General features: G+C 37.6%; 1 protein-coding gene across 1 annotated transcript in view; it reads right to left on the reverse strand.

Moving 5' to 3' along the window:
• Window positions 1-9,431, reverse strand: part of LOC126763542 (uncharacterized) — a 75,230-nt gene extending 65,799 nt beyond the window's left edge. Inside the window, 2 exon segments of the mRNA XM_050481128.1 lie at window positions 5,738-5,869; window positions 9,284-9,431. Coding sequence (XP_050337085.1) covers window positions 5,738-5,869; window positions 9,284-9,386 — 235 coding nt within the window. The 5' untranslated portion in view covers window positions 9,387-9,431.
• Between the last annotated feature and the right edge of the window lie 13,979 nt (window positions 9,432-23,410).

The raw sequence follows: 23,410 nt of genomic DNA on the forward strand, positions 1-23,410 counted from the left end.
GCTCAATAAAAATTACAGGGAGTATTTTACTTATAACTGGGTATCTTTGTGCTTAAAATAGATGCAATTGCGCGAAAACTTAACCTAGCCCCGATATGTATAATTATTACCAGGATTATCGAACATTTGGCTGACTTTGCCCCACATGACTGGTGATTTTAAGTGAGGGACCTTAATGAAACACAGAAAATTTTTTTAAGTATGTGACATGATATAAGTTAATATTATATATAAAATCAGGTCGATACTACCCCAACTCACATATACTACGTATAATGATTTTCGTTTTTCTAACAAATCTTATGCCGAATATGTCGATATATAATATTTGTATATATAAAATTGCAGAATTCCGATTCTCTGGTTCATTTCTTATATCTTAAGGTATTGCCCTGGCTTTGATTCCTGCAAGTTGCATGAGCATAAAATGTTCGGTTGCACCCGAACTTAGCTCTTCCTTACTTCTTTTCTGAATATTTTGTCTGAGAGTTATATAATGACAACATCATCTCATATTACATGAACTCAAAAAAATATCAATCGCTTTTATGAAAAATTTTTTTCTGCTGACTAATTGGGCTTGTGTTTCATACTAGTTGATTTGACTGACTGGATTATATCGGCTACACCAGAACGTCGTCTAGTTTGCAATGAAACAGACACTCAAGAAGATTGTACTAATGAATTTTGCTTTTCAGAAATTGAGTTGGATCAGATGTTTGAATTATATAATTATATTTTATTTATATATTTGTAGCATTTTAATAAGGTCACAAAAAAAAAAATTTTACAACTCGTAAATAAAGTGTTATTATTTAGGAATCATCTTATCATCAGAAGCTCAAGCAGGAAATATTTGTTATTTTTACATATAACAACGAAAAGTTAAACTGTTTTTGCAGACTAGTTAATTCGCTATCTTATTTTCTCTGCTCTCTAACTCTAACTCGACTTCAGTTGGGGAGCAAGCTTAGCACAACAACCTTAATGTGTTCTAATTGTGCCTGGTAGTCACTATCGTCTTCCGCCGAGATGCTTCCAATGGGAAACGAAAACATTGAAATAAAGGTGTAAGATTTGCTGATTTACGTGCAAGATATTGCCTTCGCCTGACATTCAAGAAACCGTAATTTTCATGATTTGTAATCCGATTAGATTGTTGAGGCAATTGGTTGGCGCCGCAGTCTACATGCTACTACAACGAACGCTTTTGCGGAGATACGAAAGTACACTAACACGTAGGCGCTCACTGACCCTGTAGGACAAATATTCTATTAACGGATATATCTTTAGGTATAAACTGACTAATATTTTTTAACAAATTATTTCGGTATAACAGCTAGCATTATCCCTTTATATGATAAGCAATCCACTTTTTAGCATAATAAATTAGACCTGAGCAGCATTAGTAAACTATTAAAATTGCGCTACAAAATTCAGTAAACAAGCAAATTTTGTAAGCGGTTTTTTATGCTAGCATCAAGAGAATATAATATTATTTTCATGTCAAACTTAAAAAAAAACCAAATAATACCACGAATAAACGATTTTTAAGAGTACTTTTATTTTTAGCTTAATACTAAATAAACGTTAAAACACTGAAGACACCAATGAGGATTTTTTGTTGCAAATGAAATAAGAGAGATTTCCTAGAGGGATTTTTCATTTATTATTTGGAACTGTTCGTGCGCTGAGAGCTTCTTCTCAACGTAGGATGAATATGCATATGTAGCAAGTCAAACACCTTTCAGTCCAGTTACCATTTGCTTTATAATTAAATCGCATTAGAATGATAGTGATGTGATGAGGTCTCTGGTGACACTTATAACATATTTCATTACGAAGTAAACAAGTAAGTGGTGTCGGAAGTCAATGTATGTATGTATGTACATATTTATGCAGATGAGTATCTCTGTATGTTTGTGCTATTGCCAGTTTGAGTCGCGATCTACATCAATAGAAAAGTTAACACCTACTTCTGCGTCATGGATGGGTTGCAGGGCATACACTTGTTGACTTAAGACATTCATAACGTACATAGTTACATATACATATAAGCCGAGACAGAGTACTTTAGCTCATCTATTTGCCGTAACGATCGTGACTGCAATATTAAAACTCAATGGTACTTTATGTGTGTATGTTTACTTCACAGAAATTCTTGTAATTTCCAGTGAATTTAGCTGGTAACTAATTAACCTATTATTTAAATAATTATTGTAAATAAAATTTAATGCGAGACATACATACATACATACCATGCATTCATGTTTTTTCGGTACGTTTGTGAACGTGCTTTATTAGCTCTTGAGGGGCGCATGCGTGTGACACGCAACTTGTTTCCTAGCTCCCCTTTTGATCGCACTCGTACCACCGGCGAGATAATATGCATGTATGTACATAAGTGTAATACTAGCAGTTACAGAAATGTCGGAAATAGTTTTAAGCGTTTGCTATGCGATAAGCAACCTTTCCAATTAAGAGGTTCGTAGGTTCGTACATAAGAGTCATTCAATGCATGCAATTTTAGGATGTTCTTACTTATATATATCTTATTCTAGAGGTCAGTAGGGTAATCTTTTTTCAAAAAAATATTTTTTTTTTGTATTTTCTGTTCCCTCATACCCTTAGAATTAACCCTGGTCCAGACCAACGGTCTAATACACTTAGTCGAGACCATTGGTGCTTGGCTAGGCCTAGGCTAGTTTACATAAATTTGTATGGAAATACGTGTTGTATTTACGCTCATATATATATATCTACAATATAGATACATTTTTGAAATTTCTTACCTCTCGATTTGGTTGAAATCAAATTGACTGCCTTGTTCACGCTTGGCGTAGCAATAGCGTTCACAAAAATGTAACATTTTGAGAAAAGTTACATTTTTCTTAACCTTTAAAACGCTCTAGCGGCTAAAGTATTTGACCTAGATAAACATACTAACCAATTTGGACATGTAACGAACATGAAAACAGATGAATCAACCGTGCGAAGTGATATAAGCATACCAAAGTTCATATATTTTCATGCAAAATATATGGGGTCTAGCCAAGCACCATTGGTGCACTAAGGTGTAATATTATAATATCCTTTTTTCGTCCTTTTCGATACGATATCCTTGAATTTTTTTCTGAATTCTATAGACAATAAAATTCTAGGAAGTTACCTGGAAGCGCAAGTCGTTTGCTACACTCTAAAGATATTTAAATAACATTTAAAAACAAAATATGCCTGGCCAGACCCGAGGGTCTCGATGAGGGTTAATGTAGAAACCCACTTTATCATTGGAAGGTTTCGAAAAAGGCTCAAAAATAATAACACCGCTCGACGTTCGGAGCGCTCGGAATACACACCTCAAACTTTAAACTCGTTTTTCTCAAAACACACTTTTTTAAACTGGCGGACATGATTCCGGTCGAATTACTCAACCGATTTGCTTAATTTTTTTTTAAATATTCACAAAACGCCTGGCTATCGTCCCTATATTTTTTATAATTTATTGACAATATTATGACAAAATTTATGTAAAAAAACATGAGGAAAAATTAAAAAAAAACGTTAATTACTTTTTTATTTATCAACATTTTTTCATGATTCTAGTAGGGACGATAACCATTTATGTACTTTTTAAGAATAAATTGGGTTTTTGTGTTTCAGATGATCCAAACATGAGAAATCGTGTCCGCCAGTGAAAAAACGCATCTCATTCTCCCAGCCATTTCTCCGACAGATGTCATCAAAAAATTGCGAAAAAATTTGTTTATACACTCCACGTGAAAAAAGTTCTATTGTAGAATAAAAATTTCCATGAAAAAAATGTTAATAAAACAGGCCGGATTATCCTACTGACCCCTTACGTATATTTCAAACTAATATTGTTTTGCCTCATCATATTTGTTCACACGATTGGTACTTATATTTTGGTTGCTACCGATTTCTTGTGCCGCCTGCACAGTCTTTCATCTATGGACAGGTCTTTCCACAATTTCAAGCCAGAACTACCTTTTTGAGCAAACGTTATTTATAAAACCAAAACCGAATCGAGATAGATATAAGTTCTTATATTTTATTAAATTTGATTTTCGGATGTCTGCCTGTCCGTCTGTCCATGGAAGCCATAACATGATTATGCAAAACAAATAATTGCAGTGTATAGGCTTTCTGCAATTCGGGTAATAAGTGCTTTCCGGACTATATCAACCGACGCTGCTGAAGTATTAGCCAGCATGCCGCCCATTGACATCCAGGGAGATGAACTCGAGCGTTTATATCAATTAGCAACGCCTAAAACAGTATCGGTAAGGACAGAGCAGAGAAATAAGAGTACTAAAATGTGGCAGGAGCGGTGGAATTCCTCATCCAAAGGGCGCTGGACCCATCGACTTATACCGGACATCCACTCGTGGATAGACAGACGACATGGGGACTTAGATTTCTATCTGACCCAAATACTTAGTGGACATGGATGCTTTAGAAGCTACCTTTTCAGATTCCACAATGACATTAGTCCGAACTGTCCGACGTGTACAGAGTATGTAGAAGACTCTGAATATGTATTATTTCATTGCCCTCGATTTTCGAATACAAGGGAACAGCTAAAAACCACACTCGGTGGTAGTTTTACGGTCGATAACTTGACAACACTCATGTGTCAGTCGACTGATAAATGGAAAGCTGTCAGCGTTCATAATGACCAAACTGAGATCTTTTTCAACAGACTAGGCGTCCGTCAGTCCGCGCAATAGAGAAGACTTAAATGTCTTGTCCCTCCCACGAAGTAATACCTAGCCGGTGGTTCCGTGGGAGAGTCCTGAGTTGGGAGTAGGTTAGGTTTAGCGGATTAAAGTTCCGCACTTCGGCTTTCGATGCTTTCCCCTACTATAAAAAAAAAATATATTGTCGGGTGGAGTACCCCAAGTCTCAGTATTAGGCACGCTGATCGTAGCAATGGCCAAACAATTAATCGACCTAAGTAATAAGTGCTTAAATGACCTGTAATAAGTGCTTAAATGGCCTACGCCATGGTTCTCTCCTGTGAAAAGCAATGAGTTCCGTAATATTATATGCAGCACCATTATGGATAGGATATGGATATAAAAGCGTATACTAAACAAATAATTGCAGTGTATAGGCTTTCTGCAATTCGAGTAATAAGTGCTTTCCGGACTATATCAACCTTTGACATCCAGGCAGACATCCGAACTCGAGCGATTATATCAGCTATCAGCGCCTAAAACAGTATCGGCAAAGACAGAGGAGAGGAATAAGAGCACCAAAATGGGGCAGGAGCGGTGATAAATGGAAAGCTGTTAGCGAAGCGTCAGCATTCATAATGACAAATCTGAGACTTTTTCAACAGATTGGGCGTCCGTACAATAGAGGGGACTTCAATGTCCTGTCCCTCCCACGAAGTAACACATAGGGTGGTTCCGAGGGCTAGTTACCTAGTTCATATCCACATTAACACAGAAACATAAATAACGATATCTTCTCAGTTTTCAATACGTTATTTATTGGAAATCAAATTTCTAACATGAACAGATAAATTTTTGATATTTGAAAGCAACATAACGTTAAATTTTCTTCAAGGCAAAACCAAACTGATTGTTTTAGTAATTAAATATAATAATCAATTTGTATAAGTGTAGACTGCACGATTACAAGTACTATATGAGTATATTCTAGTGTGGCTAGTTGGATTTGGTATGGTGCTTAGCAATTTCAGCGTACTTACGTCCAAGGCAGGTATGTTTGCGGAACTGCAGGAAACCCTCGACGCAACGACAGGCGCCATCCAAACAGCTGCTGTTGGCCACCTTCATTGTGCACTGATCGTTCAGAACGCAGTCACCACCCAGAAGTTGCGCTGCAAACAAGAAGAAGAACAATAAATTGCATACATGTGCTTATACAAGTTAAAAAGAAATAATAATAATAATGGTGTGTGTTACTTAGAAGAGCAAATAGCAAAGAAAAGTTAAATAAAATCGACTGTATGAAGAGAGTGCAGGGATGCAGGCCGACTTGACAGGTGAGGCAATTAAGGAGAAGCACACAAAAACCCAAACGCATTCGCATAAATAAATATTTGGTGTGAAACATACATACATACAATATGTAAATATATCTATATACTCTTCTACGCCCAAGTATGTGCAATTGTCGCTATGTAATCGTTGAGTTAAGTGTGTTCGAAGACATTTCGAATGCAAATAGAAAATTTGGTAGTGCATGCTGAGGTGTGTTAGCAAAGCTTTCTGCTAAACGGCCGCTCACTAATGCTCGCATGTGTGGCATGTGTTGAGGCATGTTGCACGCAACACAAGAATGCGCACTGTTGGAGTGTGAAGAAAACGGCAGCGGCTGGGCTGCAGCGAGCTGAGAGAAGTTCGCGGTCAGTGAGAAAGTCATATGTGTACTGCTGACAAATAGGGAAGGAATGCAGCATTCCGCGCGCAGCACTATTGGAATAACCGAGCAAATAACCCGCAATCCAACTACAGCTATACCAACAATACAAAAACAAATATTTGCGCATTCTATATGCAGTGTAATACATTGTATTACCGCTTCCACTCCTGAGATTCCTATTGAACATTTATATAGTATATTATATTGAAGGAAATCGGTACGATAACTGTTGATAAATTTGACATCCGAGATTCAGATATCTTGATCGAACTTTGTAAACTTATTCCATGGCACTCATGGGGTTTGATATTGTAGATGAGCAAAATCGCGCCATTTGCACGTCCCCAAAACACAATTAATGAAAATTTATAAAGTCCCATAACTATGTTCTATGGACTCTTTCTGTGGTGAAGGGCAAAAAACCTTAGTTCCATTCTAACCATGGTAACCATCTTGCACATAGTGCCCGTAGGCATCGTGAGAAGGTGTATGGCAGCGAAAGTTGCTATCAAACTTAGAGAATCTGTATTCCTAAGAACATGTGTCTAAACACACAGAAATCCTCACACACTTTGACTTCATACCGGATCACTTGGATCAAGGAGTCGCGAAACCCTGCTCTGGCATCTCCTTCTCTGCCTATATACCGGCGAGGGAGTTTTAGGCCGGAAGAAGCTGGGCAGTAAGCTTCTTTACGGATGGCCTCCTTCAAAGAAGTGACCATCCACTACTACGATACTACAAGGCGATACTAGCCTTGAACCCATTAACATTGCGTTCAGGGTTGGGCACTCCTTGACCCCGCTATCAATAGCATTCAGTAACTTTGTAATAAAAGCGGAATCACAAGAAATTATAAAGTTGATGAGCTGGCAAGGAAAGGTATCCTAGAACCGCCATCAGTATAATGGGACCATGTCGATGCCTATCTTCTTGTGTTCTTGCTACTAGATGCTGGGCTTCGCTGGAGCTTGGGCGCTGGGCCTTTGGTACATGCATCTGTCACAAAATCCTTTTGCCAAGATCCATCGCAAGAGATCTAGTGATCTTTTTGCTCCCAGAAAGGCTAGCCTCTCCCTAGTTGTGGGGCTTTTAACTGGCCATTCATTGCCATATTATCGTCCATGCCGCAAGGCTAGGAATCTTGTCACACGCAATCTGCAGAAGCTGTATTGAAGAAGACGAGGTGGAAACAACTCAACAGTTCTTTCTTGACTGCTCAGCGTTTGGAAGATCAAGCCACAAGCACTTGGGAGTGCATACAATCAGACATCCCACGGAACTGCCGGGAATGGAAATTAAACGCCTGTGGAAATTTGTATTGGCGTTTTGCTAATTTATAAGTTCGAACACAGAAGTTCTTCTTTTCTATGGGTTCACAAAGGAGGTGCAATCGCATTAGGGGAATATGTGGTTACAAAATTTTTTAAAAGGTAGGTAAAAATAGATGAAATCGGAAAATAATTCGGAAAATAGTTCCATCCACTCTACTTTTTTTTATAACAAAATTGGGATAGATAGGAGTCGGTTTTAAAATTGAACGATGGGCATGGCACCGCCTACCTTTACGAGAAACCACATATCTTCGGACATCATATTGTCCTGATATACCTACAGTGAATAAATGTGTAAAATCGGGTTACTATCACTCCTATAACTCCATTTTAAATTCCATCTGATGCTTTTATTTTCATCAATTTCACATTTTCTTTCTAAAATTTTCCATAAAAATATTAGCCAATCCCTTTCAATAGCTCATATATTCCACACAGAAAAACGTATTGCTGCTGTCACCTCTTAGTTTCCTACATGGTAGCATTATCAATATATCGAATAGATAATGAATCCAGCGATCGTTAGGTTCGCTGACAATCATCATTCATCGCAGCTGCCCGTGCAAAAAAGCGGGTCAAATATCCATGTTCAAGTAAACAAACTACGCCTTTTCTGGCATTCCGGCAACAAAACAAACCGTACAACAGCAGATAAGCAAAGCCACTCGTACGTCAGCAGATCAGGTATGTACTGGCTGCTAAAGAGCTGCAATAAAATACAACAAACAACTGAGTGAGTGCTGCAACACAATAATCGCAGCGCACTGACAATTGCAACGATCGACCACAGCAAATGCATAGCAATGTTAATGTAAACGATGTTGCTGCAGCATATCAACATTGTTGCATGAAAATCGGGGACACACGCCATGTGTACATTATTCGCTCTTTGCTTGTTCAGCTATCAGCTAAGTTTGTTTGTTTGCCTTAGGTACACGTTCGTATTTACATACCTATACATTGTATTCTATGAATGGAGAAAAGTGCCGAACGAGCTCTTAAGTATATATCTATAGCTACTTTTAAATATATGTACACTACTATATGATTTACGACGACTTCTCAATGATATGAGAAATAAATGTGCTGCATTAGACCCGGCAACAGTGGTGCATACAACAACGCCTAGGCATAGAAAGATGCAGAGCAGCATTACAAGTAGTCATTCATATGTATATATACATATATATATATGAATAAATGTGTTTGCATTTAGGAGAGTGTGCATTAGCTGGCTGATTGGCTTGCTGCTGTCAGCTGTAAGTGCATTAGATGCAAAACTCGCATAAAGTACAAGGCTGAGTGTGGATTTGCAGGGGGAAGACATGTGATATCACATGAACTCATTTGATTTTGGTAGTTTGGTTATTTGTGTATCTGTATTTGACTATGATTGACTGTTTGACTGATTTTCTAGTTGGCATTAGAGGTCAACTATTGTCGGGCACTTAAAGCACTCGCACCTACAAGTATGTAATGTATGTATTCGAATACCGTAATTGTTTGAATAGCGAACCTGTTATTGCAATACTTACATGACAGACAGCTGGTGGCATTGTATTGCACATAATATGGTGCACATTCACAATAGCCGGTCGCCGAGCAGGCGCTACCCTTGATGAAGTCCGTGCAATCCATATCATGTTGACACTTGGAGCCCAAACGGGGTTCACGATGCGGTTGTGCTTGGGTGAGCAGCGCGCCATTTAGCGCCACACACAGGAATATCTGTAAATAAGGAACGAAAATAGTATCATCAATAACATGAGCAGAATATATTTAGAAAATAACTAAATAATAAAAAAAATGTATAGTAAACATGATTTCAATACTGGCTTAATAATTTATTTCCAGTGTGCATTCATTGTATAGAAAATTGATTAATATGAATGAATAAAATAGAATTTATAGAATAATATACATTAGGGTGCTTCAAAAAAATTTTTGATTTTTTTTTCAACTCTTACCCCCTCAAATGTTAGTGATCGACAAACAAAAAATCCTCCCTCAGGCTAGGCGCTGTAGCTTAACTTAATTTTAAAAATTTCTGCGACAAAGTTTGATTATCTCAATTAGGCGATTATACATAGTGATTTGAAATTTGGAATGTTTTCAATAAAAATAAAAAAGGGTTCTGAGAATAATAATTTTTTCGCGGGAATTTCCAAAGTTTGAAAAATGGACTTTCTGACTATGTGATGGTTATTTTTGAGAAACAAAAATTAGTTGGTGAAATTTTAGATTGAATGAAAAAACGAGAATTCCTATGTAAAATGTATGGGAACCTAAAAAAAAAAATAGCGACCCCTTAGAGTTAAGCTACAGAGCCTGGCTTGAGGGAAGATTTTTTGTTTGTCAATCACTAACATTTGAGGGGTAAGAGTTGAAAAAAAAATTCAAAATTTTTTTTTGAAGCACCCTAATATACATACATACATATGTCTAACTCGATAGAAGATACTGTATTAACATAATGGGAGTTCTAACTGGTCACTGTCTGGTATTGGTAGAGCAGAGCACCAGGGAGAAAATGGAGGATTTTTTGTGCACCTGTTCCGCATTGGCAAGACGACGCTGTAAGCATCTGGGGATCCCAATGTACGATACACTAGAGGAGGTATCGATAGTGAGGCCGCAAAGTCTGTTAACATTCGTGTCAAAAGCAGGATGACTACTTCTCTTGTACTTAGCAACTGGACTCCATCCAGTATTGGAAAAGACCACAAGTGGGCTACGCGTGGCTTATTGGCCTACCAGATTTACCTAACTTAACCTAACCTAACCCAACCTAACCTAACTTAGTTATAATAGCAAGGCAGTAAAGTATCTGAGTCAAAGTCAGGGAAATGGTAAATATCTTTAGCAACTTTTCAGATTTAGCGGTAGTATCAAAAACAAATAGAATTAGTAAGTCTTTACGACATCGAATATACCGTGGTATGCCTTTAGCAACAGCAAATATTAATCATTGAAAAACGCTTTATGGTTTTCCACAATTTTCTCTATTAAGATCTATACACTTTTGCATGTTTTTCAAACCAATTGCCGAACCCCTTTTGCCAACTTTGATTGAGGTATTTTCAAAACCTTGACTTCCTAGTTTTACGTACGGAAATAATATGAATGACTAATCAAATCGATGTTTTGAGTACACAAAAACTTAGTTGGTTCAGTCGAAGTGTGAGAGCTCTCATTCTGATGGCGAAGAGTGATCCGTCTTCGGTGGTTGGTTTTCCTGATTTTTCGAAAGACAACGGCAAACAAATGATTGTGTACCACTAAGAATTTAGTGTTCTGCGTTTTTCTAGTGGTATTGTTGCAACATGTCAAGTTTTTGTCCAAAAAACTAAGCAATCATTTCCTTGGAAGTGCTTTGTGCGCAAACAATTTTGTTGGATTCCGCTAATCTTAAAATATCTTTACAGTCGACTGCTGTTTACTTCGAGCTCTTACGCTTAAATCCAAGATTCATCATCTATTACGACGTCATAGGCATGTTTCGAAGCACCGATATCGTAGTTTTCCACATTTCTCTCGACCAATCGATACGAGCATTTTTGAGTGATTAACAAATTGTGTGGGACCCAATGTGAACAATTGTTTTTTTACAGTCAAATGTTCATGCAATATTGAATTTATGCTACTCCCACTAATGCCTTTAGTTGTCTCAAACTCACGTTAGATCACATGACGATCTTTCACTGGCCATTAATGCAACTTCATCGCCAAAATTTAATTATGTTCTGTTGCATGGTTAATCCTCGTCGAAAGTGGTAAAAAATAATCGTGCGGAAATATTTGTGATTTAATTCAATTTTTTGACCAAGATGAATATTTTAAGTTACTGTAAACAAGACAAATAGCGCTCGTGTATGTAAATGATTATGTATAATAACTTAAAAAGTCCGAACTTTACGCTAAAAAAATTATAGAGTTTCTATAATGCAACACTATTCAACTGGTATAAGTTTTCTTCTCATTCTTGTTGTCGGAACCGCCGATAATGCAACACAAGTAAGGAAGGGCTAAGTTCGGGTGTCACCGAACATTTTATACTCTCGCATGATTAAGTGATAATCGAGATACTATTATTAGCAACTTTTTTGCGAGAGTATAAAAATGATGCCCTCTGAATTACATGAAAATGTCTGAGAGATAATTTAAACCATAATAACATTTTCGGTTTTTTTCAAAAATTAGGTTTTGTTCGTTATGAATGACTGAGTTCTTCGTGTTCGATATCATATTTTGGGACCTTGAATGCAAATACCATATTTGTGTTAAGTTATATATTCCGCTATCATCATTGGTTTCTAATGTATATATTATACAGACTAACACTGCATCCGTAAGCCTCTAGTAACGTTATATTGGAAGAAGTCCCGAAATATAGTTGAGATATTATAAAGAATATATAAATCGTCCAACTTTTTGGTTCATTTGTGGCGGCTACGCCACGCCCATTTTTAATTTTTAAAAAATGCAAATTCTAAAATTTAGTGTTTCTGACATAAATCCATTTTCAACAAATTTGTATGGGCAGGTTTTGGGCGTGGTTAAAATTGGTTATCCGATTTGTATTCAACTGGTATATGTATAAAAAACTTAGTAGGATAAATGTTTAAACTTTCTACGTTTTCTCTCCTAAGAAGTTGCTCATCTGTCGGAACGTGTACCAAGTTTCATCATGATATCTCAATTTTTTTTACTCATTTGCCATCTGATATCGGACAACTAGAACGTATAGCTGCCAACCAAACAGACCGGTAAAAAATTAAATCTCTTTGGCAAAGGCATGAGCTGGAGAAGCGGCAAGCGCTTGTTGCTCAAAACAATGATAGATGAGATCTAATATATAACACTTTTATAAAATATGCACCTGTGAAGGGGACTATAGCTTAAAAAGGCGCAAAAAGGTGAAGAACCGATCTAATAATTTGTTAATATACAATATATATTTTATAATTGCATATGAAAGTAATACACATACATATGTATGCATAAATGTTTAAACTTTCTATTAAATACGTTCCTGTCATTTCCCCACACACTCACACTATCCACTCACATGTCTTCTTATGTCCGTAAGCACATATACAACTAAAGATTTCAATGCTCTTTCCTCAACTAAGTTTTCTCACCAAATGGTTTTATCACTGTATAATTAAAATATACCGTAATTAATTTTTGGGCGTTACAACTAACTGTATTTTAGTTAATTATGTACTTCGAACATATACCACTTTATCACACACATGTATGTATTTATGTATGTGTGTACTTTGCCAGTTATTTCATGCTAGAATGACTATAATGATCGAGAACTGCAAAGTTCACTAACATCTAGTTGCCATACGGTTAAGAGAACTGAGTCAAATCTAAACTGTATTCATATGCACATACTTATACAGAAATACATATTCAAGGTTTGCAAGTATTTTTCTAGATTTGTTAAGATTAATTAAATCAATACTAAGTTATGACTCGATGCAATAAATGAAGGAATATGTCGGGTTTTTCATAAGAGACGCTATAAAAGGAGACCGATAGAGACAGCAAACGACAACATATTTTTCCCCACTCTTTCGATATTTCTCTTCACTAAGACTTGCCATTTCAACATGAAGAGATATACGATCCAACAATGAGTCGAAATTATTAAAATTTGCTACCGAAATTCGGAGTCAGTGGCCTCAACTTTAAGATCGCTACGACCAATTTATGGTCGTCATAATCGTCCTGTTAGATGAACAATTGAGCGTCTAATGGAAAAGTTTGAATCCACAGACAACGTAAAAATTGTTCACGAGTTGGTGAGACAAAGAAGTGAGCGTAGTGTCGAGAATATTGCTGCCGCTAGCGCATTAAATGAGGAAGATCCAACTCTTTCATACGTTGTTCTTAATCCTTGAGCATCTATGTGACGTCGTTGTGGCGAATTTGGGAAAAGATCTTGGCCTATATCCATACAAGATCAAATTGACGCAAGAACTGAAGCCGCTTGACTACCAGAATCGTCGTATCTTCCTGAAATGCGCTGAGAAAGATCCGGATTTTCATCGAAAAATCATCTTCAGCGATGAGGCTTATTTTTGATTTAATAGCTTCGTCAATAAGCAAAATAGGCGTTATTGATGTGACAGCAATCCACACGTACTCCATGAGTCACCATAGTATTCCGAAAAAATTACGGGTTGCTGCGGTTTATGGGCCGGCGGCGTCATTGGGCCGTTATTGCTCAAAGATAACCGAATATTTTTGGCCCGAATTGGATGATATTCACTTGGACAATAGCGAATGTCACAATCAATTTATTGAAAACCAAGTTTGGTAAACATTTTATCTCACGAAATGGCCCATTCAATTGGCCAAAAAGGCAACGACGATTGATGAATTTCGTACGACTATCGAGCGTGAAGTTGCAGCAGTATCGGCCGATTTATGCTTGAAAATCGTTGAAAATAGTGTTCAACGTCTGGATTTCTACAGCGTGCCCATGTAAAATAAATCGAGTTCTATGTTTAATGGCATCGAATGTGTGTTCTTTCACAGGAATAAAAATTTTCATTTGCCTTAAAACCCGCCGGCTCGAAACCGGTTTTAGACTCTTAGTCTTTTAGGCAAAGTTGCTCAGAATGATCCGTAGAAAATTTCCCACATACGCGATTTAATAGAAAATAATTGCCTCTATCTAATGTGATGAAACACACGTTCTTAAGACCATACGGTGCTTAAGATGAAATATTTTCAATGAGAAGATCTCGAGATAAATCAATTTGAAAGTGGCTGTGACCGAATCACAAGAAATTCCGTGCTTGACAACTAATAGCTCCGAAGAAAAACTTACTCACATATGTACATAATATGTAACGGCACAAAAGTCTTTAAGCCAGTGAACGTTAGTACAACCGATTTAAACAAAACTGTTCCATATGTCGGCAATCTCACAAAAATAGAAATCGGAAGAAACCCTGAACGCGTCTACGTGATTTAAATTTTATTTAAACACAAACAAATATGTTTGGCCTACGGCCAATATAAATTTACTTGTTATTTCTCGCGCTGAGCTACTACTGCCATATTCCCAGCATCACGCGCAGCCAGAAGCTTGTTTGTGTCGCTCATTATATATGCATTGGCTTTCGATTTTATGAATGAAACGATCTTTTTTTGCCTTTCTGTGTTTTAAAAAGCAAATTGCCATGTGCATACCGAGTACATGTGTATGAAACACAATAACAGCGCAAATTAACGGTAATTGGACACGCCCAAAAGCGGCAATGGCCTCAACAATAACAATAAATTTGAAGAATAAAGTCTAGAATAAACTTGGCAGCGCTGTGAGATTGCCGGCAACAACTGTGACGAAAATAACAGTCACGCCGCTGTTCTCTTCCGCTGTAGCTCGATTCCTACATGTGTGTATGTATAAACATGTGTGTGGCAGAAAGTTTGTAGCATCTCGTGTGTCTCGATCACTACCTCTTTTAGTTGCTGTTCTATATACACATATGTATAAGCATACATATGTATATGTATATGTATATGTATGCAAGCTGTGTTCACCTCGCTTCGTTTACGCTATAATTACGTAAATTCAATCAACCCACCGACCATTCAGTTAGTCAGACAAATACATAATTTGCACGGCAGCATGAAATCTTTAAATGCGGCCATAATGAAACGAAAATCTCAAAGCTTGCGAAAAAACGCCATCGGCCAATGAACTCCTCGGAGCATTACGAGTACTTATGCACTTGCCGGTCTATTTGTGCGTATTTACATACCTACATTCTCATATGTAAGTACGACTTTATGCTTGTGGTTGTGGGTACTCTATGCACGTACGGGAATTTTAATTTACTAATTCTAAGTCGTTTGTTCGCTCCATTCAAATTACCATACCAAACTATTACGAAGTGGCAGCTAACCGGCAGCCAACTAGCCCCACAAGCCTCTTTCATACCTGTGTATGTAAGTATGTACGTGCTGCGCATGTGCAACACCTTAAATCGCTCGGCAGCTGTCCGACGTAATATATACATATGTATATGAGTGAGTTGTGAGCATAGTTAATATGTAAATCTTCATCTAGTTTTGTGTGTATGTACACACGTATTGCTTGTCTGTTCGGCTTCCCAGCGGCAAAAATCAGTTCGCCCCATAAATTCTCACGCCATACGCAGCCACCACGTTTTGGTTTCTTGACCAACAGCCGACGCAGTCAGTCAACCTGTTCGGGCTGTGTTCAAGTTGCGTAACATTTTACCGTTCGCTTGATATTAGAAACCTGATAATCTAATTAAAGTCAGCTTAAAATGTATGCCCAGCAATTAAATTTTATTGAAATAGTATCCGCTGAGTATTGGGCGTAATACGATCAGGTAGCTATTTTTGGATCACAACAACAAGTGCAATAGATTTGATATAGATACAACAATAAAATAACTAACATATTTTAAAGTTATTAGAAATTTTCTTGTACGAATCTAATTGTAGAGCTTTCCGCATATACTTGCGAACATGTGGAGGACATATAGTGTAAGTTTCTTGATGAGAAAAGGGCGGATACAAAATTTCTGGTTCGGTTTTCAAAAACTGAGACACTAGTTGATATACATACAGATGGATGGACAGACGAAAGGTCAAGGAATATATATACAGACGGACAGACAGACGAAAAGGCAGACGTATAGGCTGATAAACATGCCTAAGTCGATTATCCTTTTGGGTGTTACAAATATCGTGGAAAACTTAATATACTCTGTTCAGGTTTAAAAAAAAATATCAAAATGAAATCCTGAGCTTGACAGGTAATATCTGCAAGGAACCACTTGCTCACATATACAATATGTAACTGTGCAAAAGTTTTTAAGCCAGTGGACAAATATTTTTTTCAAAAACAAACGAAAACTTACCAGAAACACATCAATAAAACCCGGGTATATTGTAGTTCAGGACTACATATCATACTAGTACAAAGCTATTTTTCAGCCCCCTTTGTTAGTGAATAAAACTGAGCATGTTATGGTCTGAGAGTATATTACCTCTCAAAACATTGTTTCCAAAAATTTTATTATATAAGTGGATCCGTCTAGTAAGTATATCAGATTAACATAATATTGTATTTATACCCTTGCAACATGATAATGCTTTTATTCACTAATGGTTGTATCACCTAAATCTAATCGAGTAAGATTTAGGATTATAACTATAAAGGGTGATCAAATTCGAGATTTTCTACCTTTTTAAAGGAAAATTTAAAAATTTTTTTGAAGATTATCTCTTTCAAATGTTGGACGCGGCTATGTCTCAGATGGTATATCCCTTTAGTCAAATTTTCGATGACTCGTTCGAGCCTTTCGACAGGTAACTGTCGGTCGATTGGCAAGAGTGATGTCGAGTGAGTGACGGTCACGTTTTCACCACCATCAGTTTAGATTCCACCTACCCACAAACCACACCAAACCATTGATTTTCGGGATTAAATGGCTGATCTTTGCTTGTTTATATACCCATTGAGCCATGAATGGGCCTCAAGAGCCCACAAAGCGAAGCGATGTCGCTTGGGAAGGTCGAGCGACTTCAGTTCTTGCACAAGCTGTATTTTGCCAGCTTTCAATTCCATCGTTCCATATGTCAGTCCGAGTTGCTACAAACGGAGCCAAATCGACTCTTCACGGCCTTCGTGTACAGTCTCAGCTACGGCTGCTATATTTTCTTCACTGCATGCTAGGCATTGTATATTCGCTCGAATATTATCCAATAATGAATGATGGGTCTCAAGATGAATGATGGTATTTCGAAAAGTACGTTCAGTAGACCGATTATATTGACCATAAGTTGAGCGAAGCGCGTGAAACACATTCTTTGCAGAACGTGAATTGCCGTAATAAAGTTGAACGATTTGAAAATGTCGTTCAGGCGTAAGTTTTCAATGATGAAATGCCAAACAATACTGAACAAAAATAACAGGAAAGCGACTCACGCGTGATCTGTCAGAAAAGCTATTGAAAGTAGTACCTCTACTTGGATCACCCGTTATTATCAACTCGGCTATACATCTCTTTTTTAGCATAGCCCTGTATGATCTCTCCGAATATCTAATGAAGAAACAGCTATTGCCTCGGATCGTTTCCATATATTTCAAATTAACTTCTCCTAAAAGCCAATATATGGCTGCTTTTCTTCATTAAATTTTGAATTCTTTTCCACTGACTTTTTTTCATCAAACTCGGTAAATGGCCTCAGTAGCATCATTCTTCGAAATTCTAAGCTTAATTTATTTTTCTTTAATGCTACTTCACTACGATATTATCTGTTTTAAGCACCTACTATCGATTTCAACGGTAGCCAAAGCTTGGCACCAGTGACTTATCTATCAAAGTTTGTAATAAATTCAAAACCAATGATTGGACAGTTTTGAATAGCTGTGTTGCTTCTAATTAGTCTACTTTTCGGCACATTTTGTAGCGCTTTTTTGTTGTCTAAATCGCTTAATCACCTTTCCTCTTTATACGTGCTTAGACATAAGCCGGCGCATATGTAGGTATGTATGCAAACATATGTAGGAGTGTGTTTCTTGTTTATATGAATCATTCGTTTTTAATTAGACTATAAACGATATAGAAATTGGTTTCTAATTTATTTTATGGGCTTTTTCATGAAACAAACAAATTTGAAATAGGCAACACAAATAGCCTCTCTCTTTATATTTATTTGTGTATGTGTGTATGTGCGTGTGTAGATATGTATACATGCACCAATTTTGTAACAACAAACAACTTTCTGCAACAATTGAAGAAAGTAACTGAAGGCAACGTAATCTTGAGTCGATGAAATTTCGGAGATATTTTGAAGTAGCTTGTACGTGTCGGCCATGCTAATTGCACCATTATTCTTTCCTACATATAGTACATTTGAGATTACATACATACATATGACATATGTACATATGTATGTATGTGTGGTTACCAAATCCACTTGCACCTACCAAATTCTTGTCATTGTTATTCATTTATTCGAACACAGTTGAAAGCTGTACACTGTGAACAGTTTGACCCAATAAAGTCGGTGCTGATGAAGTTTTCTGTTTACCTAATTTTGACCACCACGCAGTCGATGCGTTGGCTCTCAGTGTTGGCTTTCTTGTGTTTTCCTTTTTTTATTTCTTCTCATTTCAATTTTATTGCACTTGGAAATTTCGCTAACCAATCGACGCGTGGTTCTATTTAGACACTTAACTGTTAACATAATTTACTTCCTTCAAAGTCGCTCTTTACGCGCTCTACGTGCGTAGTCGTCTGCGTCAGCGTCGCTGGCGCCAATCTTGATGGCACTTTTGACGCGATCAAATTGCTTTGCTTTTCACTCTCTCGTGCGAGTCACTTGGAGCAGCGAAGTTTGTGGGAAAAGACGTTAAGTGTTTGGGTAGTTAAATAGCGGTGAGATGAGAAGGTAGGCGTTTTATGCCAAAAAAGGTAATAAAAAAGCCTATTAAATAGATTGTGAATAGTGATTGATTGATGATATGCATCTAAATATACTCTCGCAAATGTGCTTATAAATATATATGTATATATATATATATATATATCTACATGGTTAGTTATATTAATCGTTGTTTAAACATTATATATTTTATTATTAGCAAGTTGAATTACTTAGGATAAGGAAGAAAGATGTTATTTCGGCCGAAAAGAGGTGGAGATCTATCGTTCTTGATATTATTATTTTTTTGTTTTTACAAAGACCTAGATGCGTCGTAAGACATCCATCTACTTTTTTCTTTCATATAAGTATTTGATGTTATAAAATAGAATATGATGATGTTGATGAATGATGACTATTATTATTAATATTTGAAAATAGAGTAACTGAAAATTCTTTAATTTAAGACAAAAGGTTAGAGTGCTAAAAATTACACAACAAAAAAGTTAAACCGCATTTGGATAGCTAAATTATCTGGCCTAACATTAACATCGAATCAACAATGTCCTTTGATATTTGAGTTCGATAAAAATGTGATTCCCAAAGAATACAGAATAAAATCTTGTCGGCCGGTCGGCATTTGATAACCTTCACAGGGCAACAACCATTCGGCATCCTGCCGATTGGACTCAGCTGTGTAATGTTGTTTCCATGCTTCTTCCCTATAGAAGCTTGCCAAAACGCCTAGAGCTTGCCACAAATTTATTGAGATGACTAATATCAATTCCAGTGTTTGTAGAAAATATGACAAACGGGTCAATGGAACTTATACGTTCAACTCGGTTGCAGAGCAACGTTTGCTGAGCTCTTGCGAAGCCTAAGGGAACCCCTACTCGTCGCCAACCTGATGGAATTGGTGTATGTATGTATGTATGTATGTATGCCTTTTCTTGACAAGCTTATTGGAAATATACTCTGTCTGTTACCATGATAGCTGCCACTTTTGCTTGAAACACACTACAGTAATATGGCAATCTGAAATAAGAGTTGATTGAGGTCTCCTACTCCAGCCTCCCCTTTCAGCCGTGAAAAAGCTCACTGCTTCTCTACTGCGACCCCGCTCCATCTTTATAACTCTTTTATGTATGTGCGAAGAAGTTGCCGCTATGAGTAGTTACCGCGACGCAGTGATCCAAGTTATCAGGAATGCCGTCAAAGTGGGAGAAGATTTCGGAATGTTTATCTGTAGGACCGTAACTGTGTCCAGTAACCTGGTAGTTAGGTCTGTATAGTCATTCTTGTGGGTAAGCAGTTACAAATTTGGCTGTACCAAATTCATACTCTTGCGTCCTCCCCGCGGAACCTGGAAAGGTGAGTAATATTTGTGTAAGATGTCTGAGCCAAGCCGTGTGGAGCCTGAGGTCATGGCTAAAAGAGAGGAAGCTCAGCGGAGCCACTCCGACTATTCGGTGTAAGCGAAGTCTAATTGGTGCGACTGCGAGCGGTCGTCGGTTTTGAAACAAGCGGTTCGCTATATAAATGTGTATAAAACTTTATAACGCTCACCTAGCGAGGTTGTGCGATGGATTTGGGACCCACCACGTAGAAATTACTCCCAATGAAAAGAAAAGGAAACAACAACTGATTGACACCCAGAATTTATGTTTTCAAACATAAGACTGTAAAGAACATACATTTTCGGGGTAATTTTTCAAATTTTCTTGAAAAGCTAAAGAATATTACGGAAGAGGAAAATATCCCAAAAATACACTGAGGAATTGACTCCGATCGTTCAGTTTGTATGTCCGTTTTATGCTATAGTGATCCAATATCAGCGGTTCCGCAAGCTTTTTCATGAGCAGCTTCTTTGGTGAAAAAAGGACATGTGCAAAAATTCAGATTGATGTCTTCAAATCTGAGGGAATAATTCGCGTATATGCAGACAGACGCACAGACAGATGAACATGGCTAAATCGACTCAGCTCGTGAAGCTGATCATTTAAATGTATATATATTTTATGGGGTCTCATGCGCTTCCTTCTGGGTGTTACAAACTTCGTTTCAATATACCCTGTTTATATGCCCTGAAAAGGCACAATTCTGAAATTTTTCCTGCCGCCCATCTGATCTAATGCCCGTATAAAAACGTATTCACATTAGAATGGCCATAAAGATTAGAAATAAAATGTGCATACCACCCAAACGAGGCGAATACAAATATAATTCAATTTACTCTCAAGCCCCGCAGGCGCACACAGCAAAGCAAAAGGAAAGTAGCTGCAGTTTTTTTGTTTAATACAGCAAAACATAAAGTAATCATGAGTACTCATAAGTCGTAACTAAGCATTCAACAACAACGTAAAGCAATCTGTCTGTCTAGTCGCCCATTAGTCGGCGCTTTCTGCGAGCTGTCCGCCCCCATTGCATGCATTTGACTGGAGAAAAAGTCTCGTTTCGTTTCGTCAAGTGCGGCCTCTAGCCAACTCCTAACAGGCGGCTGTGACAGCTTTTCAAACTGCACACAACAAGAACAACAACAAATCAACGCACAGACATCACTCAACGAACGGAGTTTTTGTGGCACGCAGATTGCAGTCGAGGCAAATGCGAGTACGAGATACGAATATGCAGATCAGGCATTTGATGCCATTGTTGAAGCTGTCTTCTAAGGTGTTGCAATTCTTTTTATAGGCAGCAATAAAAAATCAACTAGACGGCGCGAGTGGTGAACAACGCAGCTAAAGGAGTTAATGCAAATTGCAACAAACATTCAATAAAACCACTCAGCAGCGCACTAACAAGCGGCATGCATTATATTACGTGTGTGTGTGTGTTTGTGTGTGCGACTGCATTCGCATGCTAGAAAAGCGCAGGATTCTAATAAAAAAGTGTATTTAATGTACGTGTGCGCCATTGCTGGGAATGTGCATAAGCAGGAAATGCAAAAGTGAGTCTCACGATCGGCAGTAGAACAATAAAAGCCATCCAACAAGGCGCAGCTAACTCACTTAAGTTCCTTACTTAGTTAGTTAGTTGGTTAGACAGGCAGAGCCAGCCCGCCAGCCTGCCAGCTTGACAGCCATGCTAGGGTAGCGCAGCAGACGCAACCGCTTTAGGTGGCTATTTGGAAGCTGGCGCGCTGTCAGCTAGTTAGCTATTGTGCCACATATGCATGTATGCAGCACACATACTCGCACACACACACACTCACATACATATAGCCATGCAGTCAGACATAATTAAGGCACATAAAACATTTTTAAATTACTTTCGTGTTTTATGGCGCTCTTGCCCCTGCTATCTGCAGCTTCCTATGGCATTTTTGATCTTAACAACATCGCTTGTTATTTGTATGTGTGTGTTTGGGTTTATGTTTGCTTATCATCCCAAAAAAAGCGGTCACTAAATTGTTGCATGCAGCAGAATTGCAGAAACGCAAATTGAAAACAAAAGCCTCACACACAAACACACACGTAGTTTAGAGCGATTGAAACACATAAATGGCAGCGGTTCAAAACAGAGACTTCGTCTTGCATGTCTGCGTTCTAAATGACTTATAACGACTCTTGCTCGCATGCCAGTTGCAGGTTGTGGCAATATCACCAGCAGCTCAATGTATTGCTGCAACAACATCAACGCCATCACAATCATCCTCCGTGCAGGCCTGGCCTTCTAATGCATTTGGTGCATGCAAGCTACCGCAATTTGTCGGGATTTTAGCAATCTGCTCGCCATATCCGATTGCCTGTCCTTATTGCTGATTACGCGCCGTTGCGATTGTTTTTGCTGATGTTGCTGCCGTTGATGCCGTTGCTGCTATTATGCGGTGCCACTCTCATTCTAAACTTACTATGCTCATTATTGAAATCTTTTGCCAAATACATACATATGTACATGAATACATTTTAGTCTAGTCCTTATACGTAAAAAATAAAATCGTTTTTAAACCAGTTTTCTTAAATATCAACCTGTTGGACGTAATCAAACAATTTTATTTAGTCCAAGTCACTAATATGTTTTTTTGCCGTTTGGAAACTTATAATATTTTTTGTCTCCTTTTATCTTCATCCTCACTGAAAGTGAATTGTGATTTTTAAGGATCACCCTAATATACATAAAACCCTAAATTTCGCTGAGGTGATGTTAGGGCAAGCCAGCCGTCAAGTGATCGTTTTATGTATATTCGTCTTAGTGCTTTTATAATATTCAATTATGTTTCTTTAAGGGGTTTT

This window comes from Bactrocera neohumeralis, chromosome 6 (assembly GCF_024586455.1).
Source record: "Bactrocera neohumeralis isolate Rockhampton chromosome 6, APGP_CSIRO_Bneo_wtdbg2-racon-allhic-juicebox.fasta_v2, whole genome shotgun sequence".
NCBI lineage: Eukaryota > Metazoa > Arthropoda > Insecta > Diptera > Tephritidae > Bactrocera > Bactrocera neohumeralis.